This window comes from Schistocerca serialis, chromosome 3 (assembly GCF_023864345.2).
Source record: "Schistocerca serialis cubense isolate TAMUIC-IGC-003099 chromosome 3, iqSchSeri2.2, whole genome shotgun sequence".
NCBI lineage: Eukaryota > Metazoa > Arthropoda > Insecta > Orthoptera > Acrididae > Schistocerca > Schistocerca serialis.
This window is the reverse complement of record NC_064640.1, coordinates 214,047,619-214,073,148: the sequence shown is the minus strand read 5'-3', so window position 1 is coordinate 214,073,148 and position 25,530 is coordinate 214,047,619. Positions and strand designations below refer to the sequence as shown.

At 34.8% G+C, this 25,530-nt stretch overlaps 1 protein-coding gene across 2 annotated transcripts in view; it reads right to left on the bottom strand.

Moving 5' to 3' along the window:
• Positions 1-4,061: 4,061 nt before the first annotated feature.
• Positions 4,062-25,530, bottom strand: part of LOC126469936 (arrestin domain-containing protein 2-like) — a 242,950-nt gene continuing 221,481 nt past the window's right edge. For both annotated transcript variants that reach the window (XM_050097337.1, XM_050097338.1), the window contains one exon: positions 4,062-6,466. In XM_050097337.1, coding sequence (XP_049953294.1) covers positions 6,291-6,466 — 176 coding nt within the window. In that variant the 3' untranslated portion in view covers positions 4,062-6,290. The remainder of the gene's footprint in view (positions 6,467-25,530) is intronic.

The window sequence follows — 25,530 nt, the reverse complement described above, 5'->3', positions numbered from 1 at the left end:
GTCACTTTAAAAGAACTCCTAACAAAATAGAGACTACTGCATAGGAGGTGTAAAACAAAGCATAGGGTAATAGATAGAGAGATGCTGAACAAAACACATTTCACTGTTAAGAGAGCAATGCAATGACTACCATGTCAGAATACTGTCCAAAGACATTTCATAAAGGCCTAAGAAATCGTGGTTGCATGTAAAGATTGTTAGTGGCACTAAAGTTAGTGTCTAGCCACTCAAGGATAAGACAGGAACTGAATTGAGGGTGGCAAAGCAAAGGCAGAAATGCTTAACTCCATTTTCAAATGTTCCTTTACAAAGGAAAACCCACGAGTATTGCCCCAATTTAATTCTTATACCACTGAAAAGATGAATGAAATAGATATTAGAGTCAGTGGCATTTGTAAACAGCTGAAATCACTAAAACTGAACAAAGCTCTATTGCCTGTTGGAACCCCTATCAGATTCTGTACCGAATTTGTGACTGAGTTTTCCTCTCACTTTGCTATAACCTGCTGTAGATCCTATGAACAAAACACCATGCTTAGTGGTTGGACAAAAGCACATGTCCACATCCATCAAGGGTAGCAGACATGATCCACAAAATTACCATGCAATATCCTTGATATTCATTCATCCTAGAATATTAGGATATATTCTGAACTCAAATACAATGAGGTATCTGATACAGAGCGACTATGTCCATGGCAAGTAACATAGGTTTCGAAAACATAGATCATGTGAAGCACAACTCACACTTTTCTAATATGACATACTGAAAGCCATGGATAAAGACAGGCAGGTAGATGCATTATTTCTCAATTTCTGGAAAGCATTTAACTCAGTACCACATTTATGCTTATTATTAAAAGTACGATTGTATGGTTATCAAGTGAAATTTGTGACTAGTCTGAGAGTTTTTTGTTAGGGAGGATGCACAAAGTTATCTTAGATGAAGAGTCATCAACAGATGTGGGAGTAACTTTGTGTCTTTCCCAGGGAAGTATGTTGAGAGCCTTGCTGTTCATGTTGTATATCAGTGATCTTGAAGTCAATATTAATAGTAACCTCACACTTTTAACAGATTATGCAATTATCTGTAATGAAGGAAGTTAGACAAATACTTAGTCAGATATTGATAAGATTTCAAAGTGATGAAAGATTGGCAACTTACTTTAAATGTTCAGAAATGTAAAATTATGCACTTCACATAACACAAACAATATGAATTTCTTTCACTATAATATCAAAGAATCACAGTTGGAATAGGCCACCTCACACAAATACCTGTATGCAACAATTTTCAAATACATCAAATGGAACTATTACATAGGCTCAGTCATACATAAAGCAGTTGATAGACTACAGCTCATTGGTAGAATATTAGGGATGTGCAATCAGTATTCAAAGGGAACTGCATACAAAACACTTGTTAGACTCATCCAAGAATATTCTAAAGTGTGTGGGACCTGTTTCAAATATGACTAACAGCAGATACTAAATGGATACAAAGATGGCCAGTGTGAATGGTCATAGAGCCAATCAGCCTATGGGAGTGTCCCACAAAGATGCTGAAAACACAGAACTGGCAGATGCCTGAAGATAGATGCAAACTGTCTCATGAAAACCTACACAGAAAGTTTCTAGAACCAAGTTTAAGTGATGAATCTAGGAATGTATTACAACTTCCTTCAGGGGTAGTCAAAATCATATTCTTGAAGAAAAAAAATCTTAGCTTCACAAAGCACCTAGCATCCAGTGTACATTGGCCTATTGGTTATTCATATGATTTTGCAATACATCCCTGTTGGTTTTTGGATCTTTTTAATCATATTCTAAGTTCATTTCTGAACAAATTGTAAGCTGATTTCGGAATGCGTGCATAGTGTATGTGATGTCTCTGCCAGCAGAATCCCCATCACATCTGGAAATAAAAAAAAGCCTTCCTGGAGACATAAGTGTATCAGGCTATATGAGTTGAGCTGAATAAACCTGAACAGGTGAATGCCAAATGTTGTTTATTTATGTGGTTGATTTGGTGAGCAAGTGATAAGTGTTGTTATAATTATTAGCAAAATTCATAGATTCAAACTACCAGAATGGAAATAAGTTACTAACAGGTAAGAAAGATTACATATTATCTTCTCGGTGTCCAAGAACATGAAATTTTGACAGAAAATTTTTGCCAGATCACTACACTTTCTTCGGGCCATAAATAATCCCACCCAGTATTAATAGTGAGTTTAAAAAAAAAAAAAAAGAAAAAAAAAGAAGAGGGGTAGGATGTCAAACCAGCCAATTGGGAACAGGAGAGGCACCTATGACATTTTAATTTCCACCATCCTGAATACAGGTCTGATGGCTTTCATTACAAAATATACCTGTTTGAATTCCACAGAGCGAAATACAGTGATGTGTGATAGAAGAACACTGTGTGAAGAGGCGTGACACTGTACTTTGGCTCACTTAAGACCAAATGACACGTCACACACATATCTTTGAACATTTACATTTTATACATCAAACTCTTCAGAAAGATGTGCACTACAAAATGAACATTTTCTGAAAAACATTTTTTTTTTAATTTTTGACATCATATCTCAAATGCCACTATCAAGGTTTTGCCCCGGTTCAGAAATATCACAGATCCTGGGCTGGGTTAGTCTGTTGTTTGTGTACTTGTTGGTGGTGACTCAAGCATTGTACAGAACATGGCAGCACGTATGCCACATTATTAGACAAACTTAAAAACATGTTTTCTTACTGTACTGTGCATTAACTTCCATGTGGTCATTTCTCATTGGCTGTAGCTTGAAAATTAATGATTTGTAGCCTATGTTTAATTTCATAAGTATTGCTCAATTTGATGTCCCCTGCCATTTCTGATGTTATTGTCAGCTTGATTTTTTCACCTTGTATTTGCTATAGGCCCTATTACAATAGATAGCTGTTATGACAGACTTTTATCTCCAGCACTTAAGGTGAATATACAGAAATTTGTGTAAAATGTTGGAAATATTCAAGTCAGAAATGCTTAAAACAGTAACAAACATCCAGAGTGATCTGTAAAGTTTTTAACTGCTGCCGGTTTCAGCTTCAATGATAAGCTTTGTGAACTCCAAAACAGGGTCTACATAACTTTCAGCTAAATTAAAATAGTCTCTTCATATTTCTACTGGTTAATACTGAATGGAGCACACATTGACATGGCTAGTAAATGATAAGTATGGTAATGATCAAGGAGGGATAAAAGGAGGATAGTGCTTCTAAAAGAATTGGAGCCAGAGTAAAAAAGCAGAAAGTTGGATGAAAATATCTTGCATACATAATGTTAGATGAAATCTTGTTATATAAAACCTTGTGCTGTGTGCTGAGAGTTTTTCAAAAGGTCAGATCCTAATAAATAAATAAATTTAAAAAAGGATTCATATATAGGCCCTATGTCACACAGGATCTTTCAAAGCAATCATGGGTAACATCTCTTGTTAGAGACAAAATGTTTGCTGAAGATTCCTATTGATGCTAAGTGTCATTTACTATTCACTGCACTGGCACAGTGAGATTTCAATGAAGCAGCAGAGTCTGTTAATGAGATGTGCTGCATGTTACCTACACCAATAACCTGATAGAGTAATTTTCAAAAAGAAAACCATAAGAGTGAATGTCTCAAGTGGGAAAGATATTTTAGAAACAAATCAAGAACTTTAATTTACTTTGTCATCCTTTTCATATGGAGCAGATGACTGGATCATGTGCAACACACACTGCATACACAAACAGCAGAGTGCCTATGCCCTTCCAATTTCAGGGGCATAGCCAGTGAAAAGGATGCATCAGTGAATATTTTGTCTCTAACAAAAGTTCTTCTCCAAGACACGATTTATTGCCCCTACACACTTGATGCAAAGACTTTGAACCAGCATATATATTGGCCTGTTTGCCCAATGTATATTCATCTTGTCTTATTGCATTATATTTTGCAATAAACCTGCACTTGAACAAAAGTTGGTGAGAAGAATAAAACATTTGATTCACACATAAACCTCTTTTATGCATATATTTAAGTACACAATAACAAACAGCTTCACAATCATTAACATTCAACAACAATTTTATTAATGTTATATCCCACATTTAAAAATAACAATAACTTTCATAAACACCGCAATGAGAGAACAAGTGTACTCCACTGTGCTCTATCAAAATCACTTTTCATAATTTATGTAGTGTTATAAAATGTTATATATATATATATATGGGAAAATGCTTTCAAAATGATTGTAAACAAATTTATGCCTCTTGTTTTAGAGGTACTTTGAAGGGGTATTTTTGGGCTATGCAGGCACACACATAACATCTGATTAGGGCATTGTGTCTCAACAGACTGTTGATTGAACAGTTCTTTTCTCATTCTCCATTTTAAGGTTGTTAAATATTTGTACAGAAGAAATTGAATAGGGCTTCCCACTAACCAGCCTCTAACCACATGGAAACAATATTTAACACCAAATCTACATATTTTATTTCAGTACATAACACACATATAACACTGTCTTCACACAAAACATTAATAATGCCTCTGCTCAATTATAAAATTTACATGATAAAATTTATCCAATATAGAAACAACATTTAAAGCTATTTTGCATATTCTTTCATCATGGAAATATATTATCTAAGACACATTTCAATCCCAAATGTAGCATTCTGATTGACTTATCTGTAGCTTGGTGAAACAAAGTTAATTAATTTAAAAACACTTGAGATGTCTATGTCTCACCAAGCATTTCTTCCATATTAGGTATTTTTTTGTCATACAATGATGGTCTCAGTTACAAGAAAATTTTTTACACAAGGAAGAAGAAAGAAAAATAGATGTACAAAGAATTATCATTTAAATAACTCATTTTTAACAATGAATCTAGTTTAATCGGCAGTTTTACAATTAAGATGTTTGAACTATGTGTACAGCAAGAATAGAGGTTCAAATATAGCTTGCTTTAGTGATTAGGGGTTTTCTTTCACAGATACATTAGTGACCTGACAAAAGTATCAATGCAAATTTGTATTTGAGCATTAGAACTGAATTTTTATAAGCTGTTAGAATGCATGACCAGGTAATATTTTTGAAACTTATTCAGGTAATATTTTTGTTTGTAGTGAAATAGTCAAATGTATTTAAGATTGATGTGTCTGTATCCACAAATCCAGACTGACCAAATTTCGTATGTTTAATTTCAACCAAATGATTTTCATTAATCATATCAATAGCACTTTGTAACTATTGCTACAAATCTTCAGAATTCTGATCCCAGTTAACTATCTGAATTTTGATTTGAAATGCCACTGAGTGAAACATGTTTAATTAAAAGGAAGGTCAGCGTTGGTCGTAATATTGATGTTTTATTAATAGCAGAATCGATTTTCGATCACATAGTGATCATCTTCAGTGCTGTACACATTAAACTCAAACAGTGGTATCAAGTTATCAATAACCAAAACTGAAAAGCGATATTGTGATCGCTTCTCAGTTTTGGTTATTGATAACTTGATACCAGTGTCTGAGTTTAATGTGTACAGCACCGAAGATGATCACTATGTGATCGAAAATCAATTCTGCTATTAGCATCAATATTATCACCAACGCTGACCTTTCTTTTAATTTAACATACATGGTCATTGCGCACACAGCACTCCATGGAGTTGCCAATCAATGAAACATGTTTATTCTCTCTATGTAAGTAGTGCTCCTTAAGTACATTGAGGTAACTGCAGACAATTTGTGCGTGATTCAGAAAAATCCACAGTTTGAAATGATAAGTTCCCCATGTTCACAGCAAGACAAACAGGAAACTGTCAACTTTCGGTTGCTAGATATATGCTGATCCCATAGTCAAGACGTTCTGTAAACTGCAGAAGTGTTAATTTGAGACTATTTCAATGAAAAATACATGACTGATTCATATATGATAGTAATTTTCATGCAACTTTAAATAGTCATCAGTTCTGAAAAATCTTAATTGTGAACTGTCAAGATTCATTGTGAAAAGAGGTTTGCTTAAAAATATTTTGTACAATAAAAATAATCTCATAACTGAGCACTCACCTCAGTTTTCAGGAATAAAAGTTTAGTGATCATAGACACATGAAACTTTGTTTTTAAATTAATTAACAGTTTGTATGACAGCATGAGACAAATTACTATTATGTCACATACTAAAAGATTTTTTAAAAATTTTAATCAGGTAACAAATACACAGGGTGTGACACACACTGCAGAGTAATGGTTGACAGCTTCTTTAAGTAGTTGTGGCATTAGGTTTAATGCCATCATTTCGGACAACTGTCACATACACAGGCCTGTACAGGACAACTGTTTCACGAGCTTCATGTGCATTGCTGCCATCATAGACCTGCCCCAGCAGGAACTCTGGGCCAATATACAGACCACCCTCAACATGTTCACATGCCACTTCTGCAACAATACAACATAAATCTCACATTACAAAATGAATCTCATGTTCACATTTAGAACTGCACTGACTCTCACACATTTTCCTCAATGGCCTTATTACTTCAGTTTACTTGTTGGCTTAATTATGTTTGAGACATTTCATAGTTACAGCCTAATTATGTTATCATGAGTGACTTCTACCTGTAGTTCCCAGTAACTGACAGTAAATATAAAGATCCCTTACATGATTTTTTAACCCCTTACTTTTACAAATATATATTCAGATTTTGCTGCAATCACTTCCCCTCTGTTATGTTGTTAAGTTATTTTTGTCATTAGTGAGTTCATGAATTTTTTAGAAATTGTTTTGTTATAGTCAGAAACGTATTTATCTATATTACTGACTTTTACACCCATTAACTGTAGAGTATTCTTAACACCCACATATTCCACAACAAAAGTGAAAGTTTTAAAATTGTTTAAGGATGTCAGAATGATTGTAATGGAATTCACTTAGATTCATGATGAATAGAATGAAGCAAAAAACTGATTTGTTCTACAGAAATCCCTGACTTTCTTGTGCATACCATATTCAGTTAATCTTTGTGATTTAATTGCTGAACTTCACTGTCATCAAGTCTTTCATGTAATGCTCAAACAGTAAAGTCAAAATTGATGAATGTGTCATAATAACTACTGGTTGACTGATTCTCTGAAGGATGAAACAGAAGCTGTAAGATTAGAAGAGTAATGAATCATAGACAAAGAAGAATAAGTGGTGGCAACAAACAGCATGATTTGTATTATACATTCATACACATTTAGATCAGGTAGCACTGACATAAAAATTTGAGATAAATAAGTTATTTACAGGAGTATATAAATGTTTAATATAGATGAAAAATATAAATAGTAAGCTATGAGAAACAGCTGATCTTGATTGTAAATTGGGTTATGTAGAAGAGACTAAAAAGGAAGTCCCAAGAAAAGATTCATTACGATTGCCATCTATATTCATTCTCATAGTTATAATATTTCAACATAACTATTGAGATATCCACATTAGATAATTTAACACAATACATTATGCTGAATATCCAAACTATGTAGCCCCTGTAATATCCATTTGAGTGTCATGTGCAGCTGAGAAAATTGTGGCTGACTTTAATTTTTACTGGCAGCATTCATATTCAAGACTGCAAAGAAGCTTATCCAGGACAGTAAAATCCACTATTTACTTCCATAATGATGATGTCTCGAAAATTATTATTCTTGGAAAATATATTTTGAGGCAGTCTTTCAGTCTCATAATTCCAGTTCAACAACAGACTTAGCTGCCATGATCTGGTGGTGCCAGTGATGGTCTTAGATGTGCTAACCACCTATCAAAGACAGCTACCTACATCAGTGATCAAAATTTTGTGTAGAAAAACTGAATCATCCACATGAAATAGAAACCCAGGAACACAAACTCTGTTATAATCAATAGACTGATTTTTAGGATGCAAGACGTAGGGCAATATATCACCACCCAACACCTACACAATTATACAGGTTGAATTATTAGCATGGTACTGTACATGTGACAAAGACCTTACAGCTTGAGAACAGAAAAGGGCATAGCTTTTGAACCAAAACAGCTTACATGATTCACTTTCTCCATATTTATGAATATGAATACAATACAACCACTGACAGTACAGGCTGCAGTACCACATTATTTTAAGGTAAGGATGTCTAGTAGGCTATGTTGTATGTCTCTGAATGCCGTAAATTCTGATCACTTCAGTATAGCAAATTGGGCTGAACATTGCATCAGCATGTGATGTAGCCTTTTATCAGCAACACCTGTTCACTGTTGGAGTAACTTTTACTCATGATGAAATAGATAATAACCATGAATCACACAGCAGTGGTTCAAAAAATTCCACTTGCCATTGCTTAGAGAGGGGGCTATTCTGCGTCAAATCAACAAGTGCTACAACCTCACCCTCTTTGACTTATTTGATATTAAGTGTGCTTGTAGTATTCATAAACAGTAACATACAACAATTTTTTCTATTTTTTTTTTGTCAAAATGTTTCTGAGTAGGACTGATGGGTGCTAGAAAAAATGAAAAGACAAGAAAAAAGACTTGTGCAACAACACTGATTTGTTCACAACTTGTGTTCTAATTAAGATAGAACAGTGAAACTGAGTTTGTTTGAAAGCTCTTTTCAGGGGCTTTTATATGATATAAAACATAATTGGTTAAAAATATACACACATTTTTTTATAAAAATATCATTATTGAATTGACTGAATTTTGAAAAATTTTCTTTAAAATTCACAAAAAAAAAAAAAAAAAAAAAAAAAAAATTATGCAAAAGATACTATTTTTCTCTATGTATTCTGAAAGCTTCAACTTGGAATGAGCATGGGATCACCAATAAATGTAATTTTACGTTTATCACTATCGTGTTCAACGTCATTCAGATTGTGAATTGTTATTTTTATTTTGCTACCTGTGACACATTTGAGAATCATAGTTGGATTTATCACTTAGACTATTAAATTGTACTTTTCATACAAATAACTGGGTTTTAAAGCTTAGTACAAGCTAAATCAATAACTCAAAATTTATAAATTGACCTAAATTCTAAAATATCTTAATAAAATGGAAAAAACTTATTTTAAAGACTAAATGCAAGGTGACTGGTTGCTGTGACTATCTGCCATCTGTTTAGTATTTTGTCATTGGATTCTAGTCAGTCAGCTGTTATCAGTTGTTTTTGAAAGAGCCCTGTACATTTTCTTTTGGTGTGTATATAGCCTACAAAGTGAAATAATGCGATTAATTCTGAAATGTTGTATTTCAAAATTAGTTTAAAGGTACTTTTGTACAATTCTCACAAGAGTGTATAAGTTTATATGTCTACACCCAGTTAAACTTCCAACTGTTAACATAACATTACATTCCAGGACATGAATAATGAAGAAGTAATGTTGTGTATTCCTAAATACAGAAAACTGATGCAGTGAAGTTTGAAAACATTTCATAAAAATTATACTGTACATGACATAAAATACCTAAAATACCAACTTTGTGAGCTCAGTCACTCCTTTAATGAAAAGGACCATAACAAGCATAAGAAAAACTTGTGTCCTGCTGCCGAGTGGATGATGGTAGAAAACCCTTGTTCTTATAAGAGTTGATGGATCTCAGAATAAGATGTATGCAGAAATGATAATGTTCAATAAACTGATTTGCTAGAAGTGTCATGCATTAGACTGATATGATACCTCTCAGTAAGGAGTCAAACTAAACTTTGTCCATCTCTGGTATTCAGTTGTTTTGATTTTTTTGAAGGCTTTCAACTTGTTGTATTTGTTAATTCAACACTGATAAGGAGAATATTGTTTTTATCTTCCATTTATTGTAAGATATCTTATTTTGATGTCAACATTTAGTTGTACAATAAGACATAGTTGATGACAAGTAGACCTAATATTTAAAATAAATTAATTTTTATGGCGTTTAACGCACCATCTTAAACACAAAATTACTCTCCATAGCAATCCCATGCTCATTCCAAGTTGAAATTTTCAGAATACATAGAGGGAAACAGCATCTTCCACACAGAGTTTTTTAGAATCATAAAATGCATTGTTTCAGCATTCAGTTTATCCAATAATCATATTTTTATAATATTTTAGCTAACTATATCTTATATCATATGAAAGCTCTTTGAAAGAGGTTTCTAACAAACTCAGTTTCTTCATTCTGTCTTAATTAGAACACAAGTTGTGAATAAATCAAAATTTTTCCACAAGCCATTTTTAAAAAAATTTTAAAAACTTTTTAGCCCCCATTACTCAGGAACTTTTGACCACAAAAATGTGAAAAACATTGCTTTATGTTCCTCATTATGAAAACTACATGCATTCTTAATTTCAAACAAATCCAGAATGGCCAGATCAAAAATCACACTTTCATTTGTTGATTTGAAAAGGAATGACACTATATTTTCATCAGCTCTCTAAATTCTGATTCTTAAAATCAGTTAACTGTGGCCATTTTCTTACTGTAAAATGCCCAAAAATGTAAAAGTGTGTCACAAAATAAACTCCTGTTGATATTATAGGTTTTTCCTATGGCAGTAAGACTTGCACAACCTGACTGTGAAGTGCTGCATTAGCTACATTTAGCATTACATCAATGATGAACCAGCAATCTTAGTCATTCTCATCATCCACTAAGATCAATGGATCTTAGTTCATTATGTTTCCATGCATAAGAATGGCAGGTAAGAAGAATATTGAGTAGATACAAAGGATGGACTGGTTACTAGCACTTTGAGTATTATTATACTCATCAAACACTGTCAGTCCATTTTGAAGAGATCTGAGAAATGCACAAGGTTTGATAGCCACTTTCATGGTTTAAGATTTTAGAAGTTATCACATCTGTGACTAAATAAACACATCAGTAGGTCAGTAATGAGGCTGTGGTCCTTCAACGCACAACAATACCACAACTCTTAATTAATACCATGACAAATTGTATGCATGTTTACTTCAAATCGGTTGCCTCAAATTACTACCTCCTAAGAGAACTTTGAATCAGGCTTCAAGTTTTATGTGCAAGAAGAAAGAAAACAAAAATATATTTTGAGAGGACATTCTCATACATATCTTAGAATGAGCTGCTTTTTTTTCCAGAATAGAGGCATGATCTAGGTACTCAAAGAAATGGCCAGCAAAATATTTTTGATGCAATAAAACGTGGAAGTTTAATTTAGTGCATGTTTATCCAGAGTTGAGTGTATATTGAAATGATTCATCATGATTTTCTGCAATGAGCCTAAAGTATAAGATCAGATGGGAATAGTGCTGAATTTATCAGCTGAACATTCAACTTCTCCTCTTGCTTCCAGTAATGCTCAACATCCATACAGTGCATCGTACTTCACACAAAGGACAGTAAAACTTCTCAGAAAATGCTGAGTGGAAACCTCCACATCCTGGTTTATGGCACTTAAATTTATTGACTGTAGTCTCTTGTACCATCATGATCATTTGTCAACCACAGAGATGTTACTTATTGTAGTTCTGCTATATGAATTGCTACTCGGCTTCATACAAATTAAATAAAACTGACACAAATAACAGGAATTCAAAGTAAAATAAAACAATTGGCATGCAAGCAGAATATAGTGTCATGACTGTAGGAATTCAAAACAGTAAGCTGTGCAAACTAGCAGCAGTGACTCAGCTTACATTCTCTGTCCATAATAGAAAAGAGATGTTTGAGACCAGGACAGCAGTTGGTACAATAACAGTGAAAGAAGACACAGATAAGGAGTGTCACTAATAAATTGGAGGCATATTTTAATGTTGCAGGCCTTGCCAGCCTGTTAAATGACAGTATTGTCCCGACTAGTTTGATCTGTGGATGTATACCTGTATCGGTAATTATAGTCTTTGCTTATGCAGAACAAGTTTCCTTGGCATGTTTGATAAAGTGATATTTTTTAATGTGAGCAAATGGAAATGTATTATTTATTTTTATTATCATTTATATAATTACTTACACTTTAAACTAGGAAAATATCTGTGTTGCATGAGGAAGGTTTTGGAGTGCTTCTTAATTTACAATATGCGTCCACATTTGTAAACATAATGAACAATGCAATTGACAAATGAAAGCAGAGTTCCTGTTTAGAAACCTACTGAGGCAACCTGTCCTACATATTATAGTGCAAATTATGGCAAAATATTCTTGTTAAACTACTCTAAATTGCAACTGAACTGAAATTTATGCAAATGTCGTGATACTGTTTGTGAAAATACAACACAGTGTTGAACAAGAAACTAGTACTCGGTAAGTAATGTAGTGTGACAAGCCCCAAAAGTGCTGCAAGGCTGCCCATAATGTAAATAAAAATCTTCCTCATTATACATCCAGTATAAGATGATATGTTTTTATTTAAATAATTTGCTTTTTTTCCAACCGAAGTTCCCCAACATCTAACTGTGTGTTTTTGGCTGTGTTTTATGTTTGCCACAAATAAACGAAAGTAAATATTTTAAGCATGACCATTCCTTTTATAATTTTGAAGCCTTTATGACTACAGATTTACAACCTGGAAAATTCTATGGGGAAGTTACAGAAAAACATTTTGGCAGCTGGATAATTCAGCTTTTGGTGAATAGTAACTAGAACATCATTATTGAGATAAGTTTATTAATTTACATTACCCACTGTATGAACCTCAGACATACCAAAGTTGAACTGACTGCAAAAGCTAGAAACACCACATCCTAAGGGCTACACTGTTTCAGTGAAATGTCTCCCTGTTCTAGGTGTTTTTGCCAGTCTTCAACTTACTTTTGATCTCCTAAGTTTGTTCCAGAGATAAGCAGAGAGAATTCACAACTTGGAAACTCTTAGTTACTCATCTGATTTTATTTGTTTTTTACTTGGTCCCATTAAATTTCATTATACACAGCTTGTACTGTAATGTAGTACTAGTCAAAATCAATTAACAAGATCCATAAATCGTTCTGAGTGCTGACACAGGAATAAGCTCTCTATGAAATCCAAAATCAGAAAATACATATAATCTGAAAGATTAGAAAGACTGTGTGCATTTTGATTGAGAATCTGCTGTTAATCTGAAAATCTACAACATGCTAAAAAAGAAACAAGTAAACAGCATGGAGCTAGGGCAACTGAAACCAAAGCTGCACAAATTATTAGTGGAGAAATGTTATTACTCCATAGAAGAATTTATGAATGATGATGTGGAAGTCTGAGCAAGGAAACATCACCTGTAAATTAAGCTTGGCAGTTTTGTGTCAGATAAATGATTGTAAAAATATGTTCACTACGTAAATGCTGTTGTAATATATTACTTTGTAATACAAGTAAACTGGAATGTTGATGTATTGTTTTTGTAATACTGTATATACAAACTGTAATTGTAATGTAAATGTGATGTTGACGAGTCCCCAGTACATCAGATCTGTGCTTTGACTTTGTATGTTATTGGATGATAAAAATTCTGATTCTGATGCAGAGAGCCATTTTATCAATCATTCAGACCAATAAGTATCTGGTTCTAACATCATTTCTGCAATTAAATCAATTCTATGCAAAAAAACTGACATAAATTTCCAAGGAAAATGCACAGTGAAAACAATCCAAAAATAGGACTTAATGAAGAAGTGGACCATTTTCCACTAATTTCATATCATTAAAACCTCAAATTTGCATTACGATATGATTGAATCACTGAATTGCCTTTCCATAATGAAATATCTCTCTCTGGAAAAAATCATAACCATACTTGCAAAGCTTAAACCATCAAATCGGATCTCTGCTTTTCGCTCTGTAAATTGCTGATGTACCACCACAGCTGAAATTTTCCAGAACTCTACAAAGGATCTCTTTAAACTATGCAGCATTGGCACCTGTTGGAGGAAAGATAGATAGTAGTGTGACCATAATCTATATTTTATTCTGGAATGACATATCTCACAAAACAGTGAAGTATGAGCAAAGTCAACACATTAATAATTTATGCATGCCTGGGTCCTGAATACAAATTTTCTGCAATTCACTGCCAGAAGAGAGAGAAGTGGGTGGACAAATTTAAGTCTTACATTAATATATTTGACATATTTGAATTGCTCACCTTTTACAGTAAAGCTAATAAATAACTAATCTCCAAGTTCAAGCCACACTCTTTATCATAAAGATTTAATCTAATTTACTGTCCATGGCAGAGTGAGAACTCTTTTCTGGAACTAATCATAACCTAGTAAATGTAATTCCTCCAAAGTGTATGGCTGTATCACATGGATAAAAAAGTCATGTAAAGGTAAATTTAAGTGACTATTGATAACCACTGGAGTTAAATCAATTTTGGCATCAACAACTGCATTTAATAAATTAAGTGGTATAGATAACATTCCACTTAATAGTAGTGCTGTAGATCTGTAGTGCTGGCATAATGTAGTCAGCAAGGACCCTGTAGCCACACAGGCCTTTGCTATCCAATGAGTTGTTACCTTTACTCTTTAAATCAGTTAAATTTCACCAGGGCTTTCCATTACTATATACATAACTGCATGAAACTTAAAAATCCAATAACTCAACTCATCCATAATATACACTCCTGGAAATGGAAAAAAGAACACATTGACACCGGTGTGTCAGACCCACCATACTTGCTCCGGACACTGCGAGAGGGCTGTACAAGCAATGATCACACGCACGGCACAGCGGACACACCAGGAACCGCGGTGTCGGCCGTCGAATGGCGCTAGCTGCGCAGCATTTGTGCACCGCCGCCGTCAGTGTCAGCCAGTTTGCCGTGGCATACGGAGCTCCATCGCAGTCTTTAACACTGGTAGCATGCCGCGACAGCGTGGACGTGAACCGTATGTGCAGTTGACGGACTTTGAGCGAGGGCGTATAGTGGGCATGCAGGAGGCCGGGTGGACGTACCGCCGAATTGCTCAACATCTTGAGCGAGGGCATATAGTGGGCATGCAGGAGGCCGGGTGGACATACCGCCGAATTGCTCAACATCGTTCTACCATTCCTAGACCGGCAAGGGAACTTGCTGTTCCAACAGGACAATGCACGTCCGCATGTATCCCGTGCCACCCAACGTGCTCTAGAAGGTGTAAGTCAACTACCCTGGCCACCAAGATCTCCGGATCTGTCCCCCATTGAGCATGTTTGGGACTGGATGAAGCATCGTCTCACGCGGTCTGCACGTCCAGCACGAACGCTGGTCCAACTGAGCGCCAGGTGGAAATGGCATGGCAAGCCATTCCACAGGACTACATCCAGCATCTCTACGATCATCTCCATGGGAGAATAGCAGCCTGCATTGCTGTGAAAGGTGGATATACACTGTACTAGTGCCGACATTGTGCATGCTCTGTTGCCTGTGTCTATGTGCCTGTGGTTCTGTCAGTGTGATCATGTGATGTATCTGACCCCAGGAATGTGTCAATAAAGTTTCCCCTTCCTGGGACAATGAATTCACGGTGTTCTTATTTCAATTTCCAGGAGTGTAGATAGGATTAATTTATCTGCACAGGAAAACAAATATTTAAGTGAAACTTCCTGACAGATTAAAACTGTGCACCGGACCGAGACTCGAACTCGGGACCTTTGCCTTTCACGGGCAAGTGCTCTACTGACTGAGCTACCCAAGCATGACTCACACCCCATCCTCCTCACAGCTTTAATTCTGCCAGTCCCTTGTCTCCAATGTTTAAGTATTTATTAGAACACAGATGTTCAATGAAAATATTAAAAAATGGCAGAACTATAATTATTATTAAATGTAATATAGAGAAATACTCTTCCATATACATTTCGTGTTAACTGGTGTTTTCAGTCCATGTTACTGTATGTGATATAGTGGTCCATAAGGTGGTAGAGAAAGTAGATGCCTGATAAGAACAACTGTCAAAAGTATGTGTATAGCAGTTTTTTAATTCTTGATAACTAATTTTGAAATGTGCTTCCAAGGAAGCTGGACAGAACAAATTTCTGTACAGTCACTAAATCTAGTATCTGAATCACAAGCATTAAAAATTATCTACTGAAAGACTCAACATTCAAATGAAAACATGAAGACATCCTTCATTTTTGTTCAAACTTACAAGCTAACAGCATAATAAGAGTTTGGAAATAAATAAAAATATATAATTTAAATTGTAAAAACTGAAACAGAACTGATGTAGATAATTTTGTAAATCCAACTAAAATTTAAACTGGAACTTCACAAGTAATGAAAAATGGGCAAGTTTCATACTCATCTGTGGCATTTGGGCAGTACTAGTGAATGAAAATTAAGCACTAAAAGTGATTAAAACGCAAAAATTCAAAATGTAACTAGATATAGATGATTTACCATTGTCACTCATAGGATACAATGAATCAATCAAGATCATTCAGTTACATAATCAAGAGGTTATGTGAAGGATCAATGAAAATATGATAAGAGGGACAGTTGAAAACAATAGGAATATCAAGAAAACAAAACAGATACTTCTGTTGGTCAAATACCGCATTTCATCAGTTAACACAGCAAACAGCAGAGGAACAAACAACATAGAGAAAATATTACCAATATACCAACATTTCTTTATAGATTTTATAGCTCAAGATATGAATCAGAATCATAGGTACTTGGTAACAAAAATAGTGACATCCCAGAAGTAATGCTAGCTGAGGTGTGTAAAGCCGTCCATGATATAAAGGAATGCAGCGTGCACAGAAATAATGGTGTTTCAATAATTTTGCAGGCAAAGTAATGAAAGAAGAACAAGCAAAATTATTTAAAATCCATCTGCAGAGAAAGACAATTACCCAGAATTGAAACACATCTTAATTGTTACCAACCATAGAAGAAAAAGTGTTGAGTTTTAATCAAGCAAAAACCAAACTAGCTTAATAAATAGATGAAGCTCAATGAATCATTAGCAAATCATAAATAAAGTTAGAGCATCTTCTCATCTTGCTTAACATACATTGCACTATCTTGTGAGGCAGAATCTGAACCTGTTCCAGATTGAATTAATGCAGTGGATTGATAACCATTTTTTCTGAGGCTAGTTTCCTTTTTTTAAGCTGATTATTGATGTACTGTTGGCTAGCTAAGCCTATCATAGCTTCACCTGAGCCCTGTTAGCTGCCACTTTTTAGAGTTCCTACAGGGCCTTCACAGTAACCATATTGGTCCAGGGTTACTCGAAGTCCCCATTGTACTTCATCCCTGTAGGCCGTGCCTTACTTTGCAGCATTGCAAATGGTGGGAAAACAGGACTAGATGGTGAGGTGTATGTTCCAAACAGACTCAGCCCAGTGCTTGAAACTAATTAAGATGATGATGTTTATCATTATTAATAACCATCGGTTAGCTACATCAGATAGCCCAGATGTGATTAACAGGAGGTTTCTCAGACTCTTTTAGGCAAATGGCTGGTCCCCAAGCTTGGACTCAGAAAATATAAATACAAACAGTTAAAATTTTGTTGTACATGGAGCAAAGTTTACATGACTCACAGACAGATAATTCACAACCCTTCTCTCCCTTAGGTAACTGTTTACTGGGGGCAACAAGAGGGGAACCAACCAATGAAGCAAAAATGAAATAAATTCACCAAGTCATGGAAAACAGCAGACCCTGTACAATGTAATAAACATTTGGAAAGATAGATCAGAATAGTGAGAAATATTGACCTGAAAGAGGAATAAAAGAAGGACATTCCATACCATCAAATTTATTCTCAGCAGCAATTTAATACAACAGAGGAGTATAAACTGTTGGAACATATATGCAATACCTTCACTTTGCTAATGATATTGTACTCAGAATCAGAATCATGTTTTTACTGTCCTATAACATACAGAGTTAAATCACAAGATTTAATGTACAGGGGACTCATCAGTACTGCAATTACAATTTATGTGCATTACAGAAACAATAATTATTAATTTATAATCTAATCTATTAATTTATAATCTGTGTGTAGCCTATCAACAGTCTGAAAGAACAGATACCATTGGTGACAATTCAACTCTCTTAGGATGAAATGATAATTAAATCAAGACCTTAAGCTGTCAACAGGCATTGATATACATCAACGGGGACAGTTGAAAATGTCCAAAAGAACAGATACCATCTTCATACAGTTAAGACTAACCGGCCATTGACCTTCTTCTTCTGTTCTGGATGCACACGCATTGCCCGAAGTCTTATGGGAGTCGGAAAGATTGTCTGCCATGAGTAATGAGTGTAATGGGCAGGGGCACTGTGAATGTAGTATGTGGACATTAAGTTGGGGGTGTGGGTCTCATGGCGAGCATGCAATGGATAAATCCCTGTAGTTGCTCTATCCTCTGTGCCCTCGGTGGCTCAGATGGATAGAGCATCTGCCATGTAAGCAGGATATCCCGAGTTAGAGTCCCAGTCAGGGCACACATTTTCAACTGTCCCCATTGATGTATATCAATTCCTGTTGACAGCTCAAGGTCTTGATTTAATTATTATTTCATTCTTTGAGAGCTGCATGGTCACTATCTTCATATAGTTAAGGCTAATTGGCCACTGACCTTCTCCTTGTGTCCTGGATGCACATGCATACGGGACTCGGTAAGATTGTCTGCCGCGAGTAATGAGTGTAATGGGCAGGGGCACTACGAATGTAGTGTGAAGACATTAAGGTGGGAATGTAGATCTCACGTAGTCGCACTCTCCTCTGTGCCCTCGGTGGCTCAGATAGATAGAGCATGTACCATGTAAGCAGGAGATCCCAGGTTCGAGCGGTCAGGGCACACATTTTCAAGTGTCCCCATTGATGTATATCAACACCTGTTGATAGCTTAAGGTCTTGAGTTAATTATAATTTCATTCTAAGAGAGCTGCATGGTAACCAATGGTATCTGTTCTTTCAGACATGTCTGAAAGAACAGATACCATTTTCATATATTTCTAACAACTGATTTTTGTGATTTTAAAATTATAGTCATTTTGGTTGTGCCTCACCAAAAAATAGTGCCGTACCTTATAACTGATTCAAAGTAGCTGTGGTAAACTACTTTTCTTGTCTCCATGCTTGTTGAATATGACAGATATCCATTGCAAATGTCAGGCTGTTTAATTTACTTGCTAAATACTTTATGTGTGAAGACTAGGATAGATTTTGATCCAAATTATGCCTAAAAATTTAAAACAGTTTGTTTCTTTCAGTTCTTGGTTTCTATGACTAATGTGGAATTCTTTTAACTGAGGGTTCTTAGTTTTAAACTGTAGAAATTGTGTTTTCCCAGTATTCAGTTTTAGCCCATACTGTCTAATAGTTTTGTAACAGTTGAAGGAATTTGTTCACGGTCATTGTTTTCAACAAGGACAGAAGTAATATCAGTGACTAAAACAGAGTGTGAATTTGTGTTCAGGTGTAGATTATTTATATAAAGTAAAAACAAAATTGGACCCATAATTGAGCCTTGTGGAATGTCTTGTGAAATAAGCATCCATTCAGAGAAGGAATTTCCCTGACTTGATGATATAACTACCCTTTGTTTTCTATTCATGAGGTATGACCTAAACCACTCTAAAACACAACCCCCAATTCCATACCTTTCCATTTTATACAGAAGCAAGTGATTGTTTACACAATGAAATGCTTTTGTGAGGTTACACAGTACTCCTGCAACTTTCCTCGACTTGTTGAAGGTGGAACTGATTTTTTTCACAACTTTATTAATGGCCTCTATTGTTCTCTTTCCTTTTTGAAAGCCATATTGATTATCTGAAATTATGTTTGATTCCTCCATAATTTTTTTTAATTTGTGTTACACCTCTTCTTCATATATTTCTGAAAAAATTGGGAGAATAGAAATTGGGTGTCAGTTCCTCATATCTTTGCTTGAGCCTTTTTCAAACAAAGATTTTACATCCGCATGTTTTAGGACATCTGGAAAGTGGCCTTCCTCGAGTGATTTATTAATTATTGAGCAAAGAAGGTGAGTTATTATCCTGGCAGCTGCTTTAACTTCTTTGGTAGATATGCCATGCCATACAGCAGGATTTTTGTTTTTTAGCTGTAAAATAGTCTTTTTCTACATCTTTAACTGTGATTTTCTCAAAATTGTTAAAGTATTCTTCTGCCTAAGCATGTACATTTACATCTGATTTAGATATGTTTATAAAAAAAGTGTTGAATGACTGAAATCTGAACCAGGTTTGTTACAATTTCACTCCCCACCTTAATTATGGAAATATCTTTGCTGTCAATTCTAATTCCCAGTTCTGATTTTATGATGGACCATAATACCTTTGATTTGTTTCCATGAGCCGAGATGTATTTAGTATTAACCATTTATTTTGCTGCTTACACTACCCTTTTAAATATGCTTTTATACTGTTTAACATAGTTAATGAAAAGCAGTGATCTGATTTAGCTTATTTGACACTTTTGTCTGGCACCCTCTAAGTGGAAGTATTTCATTAAAGACATGTAAAAATTTTTCAAAAAATGTGTTAAAATGTACTGAGATTGGAATCTCATCTTGGACTTCCCACTCCACCTCTTCTAGTTTAGAGCAGAACAATTTTAAGTTTTCTACAGTAAAATGTCTTTTGCTTTAAGTTTTTCTAGTACTTTGCTCATTTGTATTAGTCATTTCAATAAACAAAGCAGAATGGTCAGAAAGTCCTAAATCTACACATAGCTTCCTCAAATTTATAATTTGTTAGAATTTTACTGATACAGGTTTCTGTATTGTCATTTTTTCTTGTGAATTCCATGAACTTTGCCTTGAACCCAAATTTTTGGATTAGATCCATCAATCATTTTTTTGGCACTTTATTTTTACAAGTTCATCTTGATGTGATCAAGACGGACTTGTAAAAATAAAGTGCTTTTTCTTTTTGTCATTACTGACTTTCTGTAAAAGACCCATTAACGTTCATAAAAATAATTTTGTTACTGCTACACCTGGAATTCTGTATTCTGACGCAATGACAATATTTTGCTTTTCTAATTCAACTGAGTAGCTTTCAAATACACTTTCTTCATTTAGAATACTGAAATCATCTTTCACTTTGTATTCCAAAGAGGTGTGTACAAGTATGCATGAGCCTCCATGGGTACTATTTGTTCTACAGAAACTTGATGCTACACTGAAATTGTTTAGCATATTTAAAATTGTGACACAATTTTTGTAAGCCAATGTTCATTTAAAAAAATAGTTTCAATACTTCTGCGTTCTGAGAGTAGAATCTGCAGTTTGTCAATTTTATTCACTCTGCCATTATGATTGGTTGTACCTAATACATTTATGTTAAAGTGCATTAAGAAAGTGCTGGTACTTCTCTATAATGTCTCAAAATTAGCATTCTTTGTAAGATTTCCACACTGACTCTTTTCTGGTTTCTTATTTATACTAGAGTGTATATGTACAGTTAAAATTTGGTTCTACTTAACGTGGTGGTTTCCTCCTCCTTGTGCCTGATGTTAAAAAATCTTTCAGGTGGGATGGAGGCACTATTTTTGGCCTGCCTGTTTCACTACACAGTTCACTTGCAGCTGTTTCCTCTTATTCTGTTGGTAGGGATACTTTATCTTCTGGTTCTGGTCCAGATGTCACTGTTGATACTGCTGTTGTTCCTATGGTTTGGGACACTTCACTGCACTTTGTCTGATTATGATTTGTACTTTGTGAAACTATTTGGATTGACTGGGGTAAAGGAATGACCAATGAGCTAGATATGCCATGAACATTCCTCAGGATTTCTACAATTTGTTTACAAATGTAACTTTTTCCCTTCCCATTAAGGTGCAAACCATGTCTGGTATAGAATTCTTGGTCCATATAGCCAGTGTCAAGAAAGAATGTGGTATTGGAAGGCTTGGCAGATTTTATAATACTGCTTGTTGGCTTTCTCAATCTCTTTTTTTACACAGTAGAAATGTAGGAGCTCAAATCTGTGTGGTATTCCCAAAACAACTGTTTTTTGTTCCTCTAGTAGCATCAGTGTTTTTATTTACGCCTTTCGGGCTTGTTTGAGTTCATTTTTACACATGTTGTTGGAGCCTGCAATTAATTCCATGCACGATTTGTTACTGGTATTGGAGCAGTTCTTTATGATTTCACGCATGGATGCACTTGGTTTGATGAAATTGGTGGCATTTACACACTGTTCATATTGTAAAATGTTGGCAGTTGCTCTCCCATGACTGCTGGAATATATAGAGATATCACTGTTATTCCTCTGTTCTTTAATTACATTTGTCTGGCTTACTGTAGGTGGAATAATTTCAGGTTTAGTGGCTATATTTCATGATGTGAGAGACTTCTTACATTTGTTATTTACCTCCACTGCTGTGATTTCATTTTTAGTAACATTTGGAGTGTGCAAACTTGGTATCAGTATTTCACATCTATTATTTAGCAGTACATTATGGTTTGTTAGTTTAGGCCTAGAACAGTAAGTGCTTTTACACTCAGTGAACTGCGACTGCCTATCACTTGTTGACTGCACAGAAAGCTCTGCAAGGTACCTTAATGCATCTTCAAGCATCTTGACATAATTTTTTGCATCCCTTATTTCTGTGGGGAATGACTCTGTCACAGAAAGTTCCACATCTTCATTGTACATTTGTATTGCCAATTTTTGACCATTATTTTGAGTTAGTGCATAAAAACTTCAACATAAAATGTAAGAATGTAATAGAACAAGACTGAAAGGGGGCTTAAATTCAGTTATGATCAGACAATAATAATGTACAACCAACATATCAAAATGAAAACAGTATAGATAAAAAATAGTCATATAACCAGTTGATGAAGTCGTATAGTTTCAGCAGTTGAAGACAGTGACTAAATGTACAGCAAAAGAAATAAAACAATGGTAAAATGGTCTGGAGTGCTTATGGTAAATTAAATGGGGTTTTCAAAACCAAACTCACAATGTATCTGAAAAGGAAGGTTTTGACTCACAGTAGTGAGATACGGAGTTTTAACACAAAAACTATTCAATAGCTGAGGATTAATCATCAATCAAAGGGAAGGTACTTAATGAAAATTACTAGGAGAAAAAGTAAAATGAACAAATGTGCCAGGAAACAGACTGGAGTTGCATTCATAATTATAACTGTAATGAAAATAAAATGGATGTGAGAACATTTAGCCATATGGATAGCTGGTAGAGACATGACTGAAACAACAATCTAAAAGAAGGTGAGTAGATGACATCATAAAACATGCAGGAACTAATGCATGTATCTAACTGAAGACAATATAATGTGTGGGAAAGTAGAGACAGAAACGACAGCAAATGATGTGAAGGATTATATTGTACATTCTGTGTGTATGCCTGTACAGTCTCATTTAGCATGTTGAACATTGGTAACAGAAATATAGTACAGTACATCTTACGGAACAAATAGATCTGATATATTTGAGGATCATCACTCTTAAACTGATATCACTGATCTTTAAGCAGTTGTAGCAACAGTACTTAAGAAAGTACAAATGTCAACTAAACCAAGTAGAAAGATTTAGATATATGATAAACCAGGTAGAGAGACATTTAGGTCATCTTTCAAGATAATTCTGCATGTTTCCCAAGTTAACATAGAGTCTACACGAATTCCTAGAATTTTAACTGCTTTTACTTCTAAAGTTTTGACAATCCAAATATAATCTGCTGGTGTGTATCATGGTTGCAAACCAGTGTATTTGATGAGAGCCAGTTTAGTGCTGCTTCCATGTCATGTTGCATCATATCTTGCAGATCTAATGTATTCTAATGCTTAGTTAGCAATGTTATGTCATCAGCAATTACACAGTGGGGTAAATCATTGACTGCAATTATGAAAAAAAAAGTTCCCAAGGACAGAACCTTGTGGGACCGCTGTTTTAACTTCTTTCAGCTGTGAGTGCCTGTTTCTGACAGAGACAAACTGTTTCCTATTGTCCATGTATGATACAATTGCTGCCAATGCAGATCCTTGTACACCACAGAAGTTGAGTTTATCAAGTAAGATATCATGAGAAATACAGTCAAATACCTTACTCAAATTACAAAAAAGGAGTGAAGCTTTATTTTTATTCTCAAAGGCTGTTATTACTTCATTCATAATTGAGAGGACAGCAGTGGTAGTATTTCTTCCCATGTGGAAGCGAAATTGACTATTAGAAAATAGATTATGCAACCCAAAGTAGTTGTTCGATTGGTTATAAATAAGAGTTTCAAATATTTTGGAGGAAACAGGAACTATTGAAACTGTTTGGTGATTTTTGAAACCATGTTTGCTGCCTTTTTTGTACACTGGAATAACTTTGAATATTTTTAGTATTGTAGGAAATACTCCCAAATCTAGACACCCATTAAAAAGAAAGGCCAATGTTTCACTAATTATATGTACTGTTTTTCTAATCATATAACTGGACAACCAAGAGTAGTCCATGCTCTTTGAGTTTGAGAACTTTGCTACTACTTTTTTAATCTCAGCGGGTGTGATTGTCCTACATTTAAAGCTGTAGTTTCTACAGTTTTGATGCTTAAGTAGATCAGTTGGATTAGTATGTGTAGCTTTAATTTTGTTCCTAATATCAGTTACAGAATCCATGACAAAAAGATTAATTTTGTCCAGATCACGAACTGTATCATGTTCATGCTACATGTGATGCTCTTGTGCATCAACATTACATGCAGCTTTGCACTTATCAGGAGCACCTTCAATGTACCTTTCATATGCTGTTCTTTTTGCAATTCTGATCTTAGTTCTGTAGGTGCTCGTACATTCAAGATAAGCTTCTTACAATTCATCATTCTGCTCTGTTTCATATTTAGGAGAAGTTTTATACACATGGTACAAAGATAACATATTTCCCTGATATTGGTAAGTTCATCTGTAGACCACTTAATGTTCTTCTTTATAGGTTTGCTTTTATGAATGAGTTTTATAAGAGGAGAACAAATATACCACAGGTCTAAATAAATTTTAATGAACCTCTCAAAAGCAGTTTCAGTTTCATTTATACCCATTTGACACTAGTATATACAGTTCCACTTAATATTTGTAAATGAACTTGTCTACTACTTCTTCCTTTGGTCCTCTACCCCATGTCACCTTTCCCTTAGTGTTGGCACTTTTTTTTATAGAGGAATTCACCAGTTTTGTTTTGGTTAAACCTAAGGAGTATTGGATCATGCAGTGCAAATCCCCCACCAACAATACTGATAATGTACACATCACTTTCAGAGTTAACAATGATGTTATCTATAAATGTTCCAACACATGTGACTTTTCTGTTGCTACAATGTAGATTGAATACTCTGAGAAGGTTGAAAAATGACATATTGACTTTCTCAATCTCATTTCCCATTTCTATATGGAAGTCCTGCAGATATCAATTTTTGTTTTAGATTTTAACAACTTTTTCATTATCAATTCAAAATTCTCAAAGAAAATGTCTGTGTCTCCACATGGAGACCTGTAGAGACTTATAATGGTTACTGTATGTCCATCTTTTTAGCGATGGTTGTGGGACTTGGCTGTTC